The sequence below is a fragment of the Trifolium pratense genome, linkage group LG7 (assembly GCF_020283565.1).
Source record: "Trifolium pratense cultivar HEN17-A07 linkage group LG7, ARS_RC_1.1, whole genome shotgun sequence".
NCBI lineage: Eukaryota > Viridiplantae > Streptophyta > Magnoliopsida > Fabales > Fabaceae > Trifolium > Trifolium pratense.
In genome coordinates, this window is record NC_060065.1 from 27,480,073 (window position 1) to 27,491,508 (window position 11,436).

The window sequence follows — 11,436 nt, forward strand, 5'->3', positions numbered from 1 at the left end:
TAAAATATTAAGTAAACAAATTAACCATCGAATCCAAATTAGCTTCCAATTTCACATTCCAGTTTCAATAAATTAGCTAGACATAGTTGCTGGTAACAACATAGTAATTAAATAAATAAACATAACATAAATAAAGTAATGATAGGTACTGAAAGATGTAAAACTTGAACAAACAGTGACTGAATTAAAAGAACAATAAAATAAATAGAACAAGAGATTAGAACCTTAATAAACTGGAATTGAAAACAATGTCACCGGAACAAGCTTGAATGCTAAATTGAATGAAAAACAGAAAAGTAAAATATTTTCTATCTGCTCTTAAATTCTAATAATGAAGCGTTCCAAATAAACTAACTAAAGCCATCTATTTATAGGCTGAGAAAATATTTTTCTGTTAATCCCTTGATGTGTTTGCGTGCTATTCTGAAGGAGGAGATAAGCTTTGATCGTGCCGCCCGTTACGATAGGAGTGCGATCTCCACATGTTAATCATTTGCTAATAAATAGCACTTGGCGGCCAACATGATCTTTATGGTACACGTCATATATTGTTTGATAAGTGTCTAATCTAATAAAACACGTGTGGTCACCATGATCTTTATCCATGCCATATATTGGTGAATTGGGCTGCTACATTGTGACTTTTGTGGCCCAATTGGGACTTGTTTGTTTTGGCCTTCACCTCCCTTTTTGCTTCCTGACTCGATCTAATTCTTTATTAGCATTTATTTTGCAACTTATAAATTATTTGGTAGCTTCCGGACATTCCTGAAATACATAAAAATAATAGTAATAATACTACGAAAAATGCAGAGAAATAGTAAAATACTAAGCTAATTTTATTAAATAAATAGTGCATTTTTCGGTGTTATCAAACTCCCCTAAACTTGAACCATTGCTTGTCCTCAAGCAATTTAGCTTGCATATAGAAAACATTTAAAATACTAAGCAATTCATAAATGTAGACTTAGAAAAACGATACCACAAATACTCATATGTGGTCAGAAATTCAAATCAGCTAAGAATAATTAATTAGGTGCTTATTCAATCAAGAAGGGTATTTCAACGACACACAAAGTTCTCCCTCTTAAACATACCGAATTCGGATCATGCCGTTGTACTAAAATCTAGATCATCTCCTTTGTTTTATCCTTTTTCATTCTAGACAGTCACATTAAGACCCTTTATCTATGTCACACACATGGTAAGAAAATCGGTTAGCGATTTTATTCATTTTTTTTTTCTTTCTCGCAAATTATCTTGATGATGCAAATTTTCGTATTACTTTCACAAGCAATATTCAAATATACATATATATTCACAAGGTTTAACCGTATTACCACAGTATGACCTTTTATTTGCTTAAATGATTCGCTTATATTCATCGACTGACCTACTTAATGTGTGACTTATAGATGGTGTCCGACTGGTAAATAAACTACTAAAGGAATCCACAAATTTAAATAAGGAGATTTTTGCACAATGGCTATTCAAATTGATATCTATACTAGGGAGACTTCTGGGTGTTGGAAAAATACCGATTTTGTTGTAAAATTCCCTAATTTCCTTAACTTAGCCTCTCATCCTTTCTTAACCTATATACTTTCTAAGTGAATAATTGTCCTAAATCTTTAGAAAAAAATTTTAAATTGGCTCAAGAAAAGGAAAAATTTAGAAAAACCAAAGAAAACACTATAAATTTAATTTTTTATTATGCGAAAAGGGAAATAAATTGAAATGACTGAAAAATAAATAAAAGTAGTGAAATGCTCCCCTAAACTTAAATTCAACAGTGTCCTCACTGTTGCAACTCTAGAGTATAATTGGAGTGCAAAACCTGGAGATTTACGCCTATAATGCAACTTATGGGTGTTAAGCGATCGATCTCTTTATTTTCTGCAAATTCAAATGAAAACATTAAAATAAAAACTCGTGGGTTGCCTCCCACGCATCGCTTTGTTTAAAGTCGGTTAGCTCGACTTTGCACGACCCTTAAATCAAGAGGGCGCCTCTTTCAGACTGATATCCTTAACACTGTACTCAACATTCTTAGAGATCCATTTGAACACATCCAACCATCTAATAGGTGCTTTCCCTTTTGCTTTCTTTCTGGTGAGAGGAGGTGGGAGTTTCTTCTCCACTGTGTGAATCTTCCCATGTGCCAGCATTTGGCATTCTTTAAAAATCTGGTCATGAGTATCACGAAATCCGTCTAGCATATTCTCATAATCCTCACCCGCTTTGTGTTTCGTATTCTGGAAGATATCATTTACTGGGTGGGATTTTAGTATGTCGGGAGGGACTTGTTCATAGGTGGGTTTATCGATATGTCCTTCAACTTTCTCGAGTCTACAACAAGAGTTCTTCAAGGTGGGGCTTTTCGTGAATTGAGACAGTATAAACTCGATTTTCTCATCCCCAACCTCAAAGGTAAGCTTCCCTTTCTTTACATTTATTATAGCGCCCGCAGTAGCTAAGAAAGGTCTACCTAACAGAATGGGAATATCAATGTCTTCCCTGATGTCCATGATCACAAAATCAGTAGGGATAAACAGTTGGCCGATCCTTACTGGAACATTTTCTAGTATTCCTAATGGGTATTTGATAGACCTGTCAGCCAACTGTAAGGACATCTTAGTAGGTTTTAACTCTCCAAGTCCGAGCCTCTTGCAGATAGATAGAGGCATCAAACTTACACTTGCTCCTAGATCACAAAGGGCTTTATCTATGACATATCTGCCAACAACGCAAGGAATAGAAAAGTTTCCTGGGTCCTCGAGTTTTGGGGCTAGCTTGTTTTCACTAATTGCATTGCATTCCACTTGCCCAATGTCTTCCATCTTTCGCTTGTTTGAAAGAATTTCTTTTAAGAATTTGGCATAGGAAGGTATCTGGGTTATAGCCTCAATGAAGGGTATGTCAATATGAAGCTTTTTGAGCATCTCGATAAACTTCTCAAACTGCCCCGAATTCTTAGATTTTGCAAGTCTTTGAGGATATGGGATAGGAGGCTTGTAAGGAGGAGGGGGTACATATGGTTTTTCTTGATCATTCTCAATCACCTCTTTAGCCTTCGATGTTTGTCCATCCTCCACTACTATTGGTTCTCTCTCAGTGTCCTTGTCAGTCTCCGAGTCTTTCTCTTCACTTTTTCCTAATTCTCTCGCTCTAACTCTTTTAGCAACGGGGTCTTCTAACTCTGTTCCGCTTCGTAGTGTTATAGCGTTAACGTGGCACTTGGGATTTGATTGCGGTTGGCCGAGTAATGTTCCGGCTAGGGCAGCTGTAGCTGCCTGTTGTTGAGCCACTTGAGAAATTTGAGTTTCTAGCATCTTATTATGAGTGGAAATGGAATCGATTTTGTTAGCTAACTGCTTAATCAACTCATTAGTGTGAATATTTTGGTTCATGAATTCCTTATTTTGTTGAGTCTGAGCTAGGACAAAATTCTCCATCATAAGTTCAAAGTTTGACTTTTGAGGGGCAACGGGAGCAACAGGGGCTCCTATTTGGTTTTGGAAGCCTGGTGGAGTGCTAGGCGTAAATAAAGCATCATTTTTCTTATAGGAGAGGCTTGGATGATTTTTCCACCCAGGGTTGTACGTGTTTCCTTGCACATAATTTGCTTGGTCGAGTCCGGCCAGTAATTGACATTCAGAGGTTATGTGTCCAGGAACTCCACATAATTCACAGTTCGGTTGTACTGCGGCTATGGTAGCAGTGGGAGATAAAGTTAAACTCTTTATCTTTTGGGAAAGGGCTTCTATTTTGGCATTGACATGGTCTATGCCGCTTACTTCGTACATACCGCCTTTCGTTTGGGATTTTTCTATGGCAGCGCGTTCGCTTCCCCATTGATAATGGTTTTGGGCCATGTTTTCTATAAGCTGGGTGGCTTCTTGGTAAGGTTTATCCATCAGTGCTCCGCCGGCGGCTGCATCTATGGTAAGTCTAGTGTTATATAGCGGCCCATTGTAGAAGGTATGGATAATAAGCCATTGTTCTAAACCGTGGTGTGGACAGAGTCTCATCATATCCTTGTATCTTTCCCAAGCTTCGAAGAGTGATTCTCCTTCTTTTTGCCTAAATCCGTTGATTTGGGCTCTTAACATAGCTGTCTTACTTGGCGGGAAATATCTGGCCAAGAACTGTTTCTTCAGTTCGTTCCATGTAGTGATGGAGTTCGAAGGTAGAGCTTGAAACCAAGCTCTAGCTCTGTCTCTTAAAGAGAACGGGAAAAGACGGAGTCGTATTGCTTCGGGTTCAACACCATTGGCTTTTATTGTGTCTGCATATTGCACAAACACCGAGAGGTGGAGGTTCGGATCCTCCGTGGGCGAACCTTTTGTTGCACGATTTGCAAAAGCGCGGGTTTCATTTCGAAGTTCCTTGCTTCGATGTTAGGGGGCGCGATACTCGAATGAGGTTCCTCTTCGGAGGGAACGACATAATCCTTGAGAGGACGTTCGCGTTGAGCCATCGGTATGAGGTTAAATTGTTTTCGAAATTCGCGGATTCGGCGTTGTAAATGAATATAACGCTCTATTTCTGGGATAGGTTGTTCTAATGATTCCTCGGAGGTACGAGTACTGGGCATACAACCTAAGTAAAAGGGTTGCCTTAATCGTTACAGATTAAAAACTAAGTAGCGAAAATTGACTAAATTAGTCCCCGGCAACGGCGCCAAAAACTTGATGCGATAACTCTGCAAGTGCACAGATCTATCGTGTAGTTTTAAAAGATATCGATCCCACAGAGACTATTTTCTCAATAATTCGCTTGTTTTTAATAAATCGTAAGGTCAGAGGAATTCTAATTAATAACTAAAATAAATTTGACTTTTTTTTTAAAAAAATAAATAAAACTAAACCGGAATGTGATTTTAGTCGCCTAAATGGATTCGGTAATTAAACTGCGTTTTGAAATTATGTTACTTTTTAATAAACTGAAATTGATTAAAAGATACGCGTCTCACACTCTCGCGCTATTGAGTAATATCGTATAGATATAAAATAAATGTTTCACTTTCGCTCTCGCACTTACTTGTAAAAATACTTTTTGAAAATCAATTCAATTTAATTAAAAAGATCTAGTTTTCTCAAAACAACATTAGTTTAAAAATATAGTCTCACGCCGTCGCGCTATTGAACTGATACTATATTATATAAATGAATGCTTCACTCTCGCTCTCACATCTATTTATAAAATACTTTTTGAAAACTAATATAGTTTAATTATCTTTAAAGAGCTGTCGCGGTGTTTAAAAATAATGTTCAGTTTTTACTATCCGATATAAATCTCACACTGTCGCGCTATTAATTTATACCTTAGTTAATTTTCACTCTCGTGCAAAATCTTTAATTTAATTATTAAAAACTGATACAGAAAACTAGTTTAAAATATTAAGTAAACAAATTAACCATCGAATCCAAATTAGCTTCCAATTTCACATTCCAGTTTCAATAAATTAGCTAGACATAGTTGCTGGTAACAACATAGTAATTAAATAAATAAACATAACATAAATAAAGTAATGATAGGTACTGAAAGATGTAAAACTTGAACAAACAGTGACTGAATTAAAAGAACAATAAAATAAATAGAACAAGAGATTAGAACCTTGAAAAACAGGAAAGTAAAATATTTTCTATCTGCTCTTAAATTCTAATAATGAAGCGTTCCAAATAAACTAACTAAAGCCATCTATTTATAGGCTGAGAAAATATTTTTCTGTTAATCCCTTGATGTGTTTGCGTGCTATTCTGAAGGAGGAGATAAGCTTTGATCGTGCCGCCCGTTACGATAGGAGTGCGATCTCCACATGTTAATCATTTGCTAATAAATAGCACTTGGCGGCCAACATGATCTTTATGGTACACGTCATATATTGTTTGATAAGTGCCTAATCTAATAAAACACGTGTGGTCACCATGATCTTTATCCATGCCATATATTGGTGAATTGGGCTGCTACATTGTGACTTTTGTGGCCCAATTGGGACTTGTTTGTTTTGGCCTTCACCTCCCTTTTTGCTTCCTGACTCGATCTAATTCTTTATTAGCATTTATTTTGCAACTTATAAATTATTTGGTAGCTTCCGGACATTCCTGAAATACATAAAAATAATAGTAATAATACTACGAAAAATGCAGAGAAATAGTAAATTACTAAGCTAATTTTATTAAATAAATAGTGCATTTTTCGGTGTTATCAAGAGTAGAGCTAATCAATTTAAAATTGAATTTTTTGAAAAAAAAAATTAAAAATTTAGATTACGGACGATCCGCCGTAAGTTATAGACCGTACCCGTAACAATACGACGGATACGCCGAAAGTCACTCTCCGATAATCTTTAAGAAATTTGAAATTCAAGTTTATTCGAGAGTAGAGCTAATCAATTTAAAATTGAATTTTTTGAAAAAAAAATTAAAAATTTAGATTACGGACGATCCGCCGTAAGTTATAGACCGTACCCGTAACAATACGACGGATACGCCGAAAGTCACTCTCCGATAATCTTTAAGAAATTTGAAATTCAAGTTTATTCGAGAGTAGAGCTAATCAATTTAAAATTGAATTTTTTGAAAAAAAAATAAAAAATTTAGATTACGGACGATCCGCCGTAAGTTATAGACCGTACCCGTAACAATACGACGGATACGCCGAAAGTCACTCTCCGATAATCTTTAAGAAATTTGAAATTCAAGTTTATTCGAGAGAAGAGCTAATCAATTTAAAATTGAATTTTTTGAAAAAAAAAATTAAAAATTTAGATTACGGACGATCCGCCGTAAGTTATAGACCGTAAAAATTTAGAATCGAAAGTAATATATATTTTTATATTAAATACGTAATTGAAAAAAAAACTAATTGATTAGGAAAAAAAAACAACCAATTCACTAATAATACTCGAAATTAAACATTATTAACACAGCCTACACCACATTAATGGATGTTGGTTTAAACAAAAAAGTATCATTGAGCACACAAAAATTCTGACATGACTTTTCCACTTCTAATACACTTCTAAGCCTCCTAAAACGTGTACATAGAGTCTTAATCATTATACATCCCATGTTACTTTTCATTTGCAAAACCTAGCATCTATTAAGTCTAAGCATACAACCTTTCAATTGCTGGTCTTTTGCAACAAAACCAACAAGCCATCCTTTTGCATTCCTAATCTGCATTCATCAACCACCAAAATGAGAAGACCTTCTCCTCCCAGAACACGAAAACAGCTGAGAGAAATCACATCTGGAAAACATGCAACTACTAAGAAAGTTAAAATGACATATAAAACTACCACTACCTCAGTACAAACAGGCAAGCATTACTCTGAGAAGCGAGAAGAGACGGTAAAAAAAAACTACATTGACTTGTCCTCCAGGTAACAAATCATACAAATCTGATTTATACCTTTTAAGTCATTTTTATTCAAGATGTAGATCTGTTTAATACGTTTGTTGTCCTTTAATTGATAAGCAAGATTGATACTAATACTCAAAATGTTTTGTTGTCATCAAAATGAGTGTGTATTTTGCCAATCAAACTAATTTTTGTTAAGCACATACTATTGTAACTTTACAATGAAATTGTATAAAATATAGAACCCTACTTCTTCATATTTCTGCATATTTCTTCATATTGAAGCTTAGACCAAATATAGACCACACACTAAGAGGAACACATTGTAAAAACAGTTTTACTGACTTTTTAAAATTGGTAGGGTTTTTAATGGTTTTTTAAAGTGCTCTGTTTTTGGGGTTTAGAAGGGGTTCATGTGGTTAGTAGATTTAGTTCACAATAATTTGTTTTCTGTATGTAATACTAATAAATGGTAAATTAATATGTGTGTGCAGTAGATACAATTCTAGCCGAAAATTGGATGAAAGTGATGACGACAAAGATTACGAGTCCACTGCTTCAACCCCTAAGTTGGACCGTAAACGTGCGGCTAAAAAAAAGGCAGCAACCGCAACAAGGCCAACAAAGCCAGATATTGATTTGACCAAGGGCAACGCATCAGCCCCAGCCAAAATTAAGCTCAAATTTGATGGTCCTAGTACACTCGATGACTTTCAGTATGATAGGATAACCAGGAAACTATTCTGCCAGCCAGAACAAGATGATGACAATGATTTTTACTTAAACTATCATCCAATAAGTTCTTTTGGTTATGAGGGTGCTGACGTTCCTTTATATATTCCGGAAGTAAGCTTTAACTAGTTGGAACCCTAACTATATTTACCCTATTTTTAAATACAACCAATTATACCATCATGTGAATTTTTGTTACTTACATGAGTTTTTGTTTCACTCCTATTTAATAACAGTGGATGCCGATGACATTTCGACCTGCTCGAAAGATGTGCTTGAATGACATATGTACTTACACTGCTACATACGTCTTTATGAGAGATGATGAGAAGCTGCTGGGGTGCGTATTTTAAACCTGCTGGTATTTAAATTGTTAATATTTTGTATGAAATTTCATATTTTATACTAACACTGCATACCATATATTGTTTACAGTGATGAAGTTTTGGTTAGAACTGAATCGGGTTTATATGGAGATAGGAAGGCACTTAAGTCTCTCATGCCTAGATGCCCGGTGGACGAAGAGGTAAATTAAGTATTTTTTTAAAAATACTTAATTTCATCTATTTTTAAATAAAATTTATAACTAATTTCATTTACTTTTTTCCCTGCAGATTATTAATCTCATAGTTGACAGAACAAATTGGCTAAACACTACAGTAGGCAAAGTTAGGAAGGTTTGGTATTTGCCTACTCATTTTGCGGTGATTAACACTAACCCGTCTAATTATGTTACATCCATTAAGTATTAATTATTAATTGTTGACTTAAGCTGCATTTGTTTTTAAGCAATATGCTCTGAATACCAACTACACAGCTGATCGTATTAGGGAAATGTATAAGACTACCTTCCTGAAACCAACTAGTGGTGTTACCAAGGTTACAATGTTACTGCACTATTTTTTAATTTGTTAATTGTGGTTTGATAATTCTTTTCATACCACTAAATGTTAGATTTTTTTTTATTGATTTTTATTCCTATGAACGACGGGGGAGCACACTGGTACCTACTGGTTGTTGATCTGTTGGATAGACAACTTGTTTGGTTGGACTCTCTGCCTGATGCTGATAGATTTCATGAGAGACGTCATGCCATAATGCAAGTGGTATGCATTCACTGTAGTGCTACCTACTTCGTTTTACTTTGAAATAAATTGTTTTTTTTTTTAGTATTAACTTAATTTCAATATTTGGATTTCACTCTAGACCATATTTGTCGAGAAAATTCTGCTACATCCTACTATTGGCCTGGTCAATCCTACTTACCATGACAGTTTAATCACAAACTACCCCCTTGTTAACACTAAGGGACTCCCATTCCAGCGACAAGGATCGTACGTCTCATCAACCCTTACTATATTTTAAATTTATTCAACTTTACCAATGACTCTCACACTAATGTAATGCTTTTAAATGACTGACTGTAGCAACGACTGCGGAGTGTGGGTTGCAAAATGGATGATTGAGTGTGGGTACATGAATGATTATGAAAACGTAGCTGTAAGTCTAGCAAACACACTTTGGTTTTTTCTTATACCTGTCCCCTCTACTTATATTTATGTTTTTATTTAACTGTTTAATAATTATATTCAGGTTGTTATGGCCACAAGGATGAAGCTAGCTCTTTTTATTTGTCTCTCATCTAATAATGTGTTGAAGAATGAACTCGTGTCAAATGCTACCAAGTATTGGGAAGATCAGCACAAGAAAAGAAGGGCGTTGGTTAAAGTTTGAATTTGTGTTCTATGTTGGGTAACGCGTGAGACTTTGGGGCATTATGCTTGTTTTGATTTATAATTTAATTTTGGGTTGTAACGTGAAGCTTTTACAAACTTCATTCAGTTGCTTTAATTTTGGATTGTAATGTGTTTTGGCACTTGGATGTTTCAGTTTCTTTAAGTGTTTTGGATATTATTTTGGTTGTTTTATATGTTTGAGTTACTTTGGTAGTGCTTTATATGTTTGACTTACTTTGGTTGTGCTTTACTTGTACATTACTAGTTTCCAACATATTTAATACAAAATTATATGGAAACATAATGTACTTGTTTCCAACGTAATTTAAAACTAAAAAATTTGTGTTACACACGCACACATGCGTTATTTAACTTTTATTATTACATACCTCTTTTGCTACTATTTTGAAAACGAACTTTAGCATTCACATGCTCTCCTTCACATTTTGAATTCAAATCAACATGCTACGAATCCCTCTAAACTGCTTCAAAAAAATAAAAAAACAAAACTTTGGTTAATATAAGCAAGTTTAACTCAACGTCAAACAACACAATAAAAAATAAAGCAATTCATTACAAATTTACCATTGTGAGCAAATTAGGTATTTCCAGATAACAAAACTTTGTATGTATTCATTTATTAACATAATCGATGTCAAATTCAACTTAAGTACAAAGCATTATATACGAAATCGTTGTATAACTCAGATTATAATAATTTTTGACTTGTTTGTGTAATCACTTAAGGTACATTGAACAACCTAGAATTGTAAAAACTACTTTACATTGTTCAACTCAAATGTGGAGCATAACATAATATATCATGCAATGTAAGTTTAATTAGATGAACTTATCTTAGAATTTACAACCAAGAATTTACAGTCAACAATTTCCTATGCTAAGTCACGTCATTCATGTACTTCAAATTGTCAATTGTTAGCTCCTCTGTTTCCTTTCTCTATTGAGAATCTCACAGTTGACTCATTGCTATCCTTGCTATCCATAACTTAACTGCAGCAAATTTAACAATGCCACACAAATTAAACTTGAATAATATCACACTATAATTTAAGTTTTAAATTGATAGGCATATTAACAGAGTGTCAAACAGTGAAATTCCCAATTCAAATCAGACACTACACATTCAATTTATTAATCTGTTGAATCTAATTTCCCTAGTTTCAAATTAATAAGCAGAGAATTTGAAACATACAAACCCTAATCACCAATGACATAATTTTCAGGTCAGTTTAAAACCCAACCCTAATCCAAAAATTGATCTTTGTGGCTGACAATTAAAATCAGCCACAATTTCCATATTTTATTGGGTAAGAACTCCAATCATATTCAATTTAACAGCAAAACCCTTAACCTAAAATTGATATTCCTGAGTAACAATTGAAATCAGCTTCAGTGATGATAATTTGAACATACAATCCCTAATCCCCAATTTCATAAGTTACTGGGTAAGAACTACAATCATATTTAAATAAAAATACAACCCTAATACCAAATCATCTTTGTGGCAAACAATTCAAATCAACTTCAATTTTAAAACCAAAACCTATTTCCAAATCTATCGTTTTTTGGCTAAGTATAA

General features: G+C 34.4%; 1 protein-coding gene and 1 non-coding gene across 2 annotated transcripts; one reads left to right on the forward strand and one right to left on the reverse strand.

The window, feature by feature from the left end:
- Positions 1 to 1,321: 1,321 nt before the first annotated feature.
- On the reverse strand, positions 1,322 to 6,157 carry LOC123899156. The gene has a single exon (XM_045950220.1). The coding sequence runs from the start codon at positions 4,110 to 4,112 to the stop codon at positions 1,998 to 2,000; it is 2,115 nt and encodes a 704-aa protein (XP_045806176.1). The 5' UTR covers positions 4,113 to 6,157; the 3' UTR covers positions 1,322 to 1,997.
- Positions 4,006 to 4,112, forward strand: LOC123900181. The gene has a single exon (XR_006805833.1). It is a non-coding gene; the product is annotated as a small nucleolar RNA R71 (small nucleolar RNA).
- Positions 6,158 to 11,436: the final 5,279 nt, after the last annotated feature.

Excerpts from the sequence above, each read along its gene's own strand:
- LOC123899156 (XM_045950220.1), bottom strand. The coding sequence starts at position 4,112 with ATGTTAAGAGCCCAAATCAACGGATTTAGGCAAAAAGAAGGAGAATCA.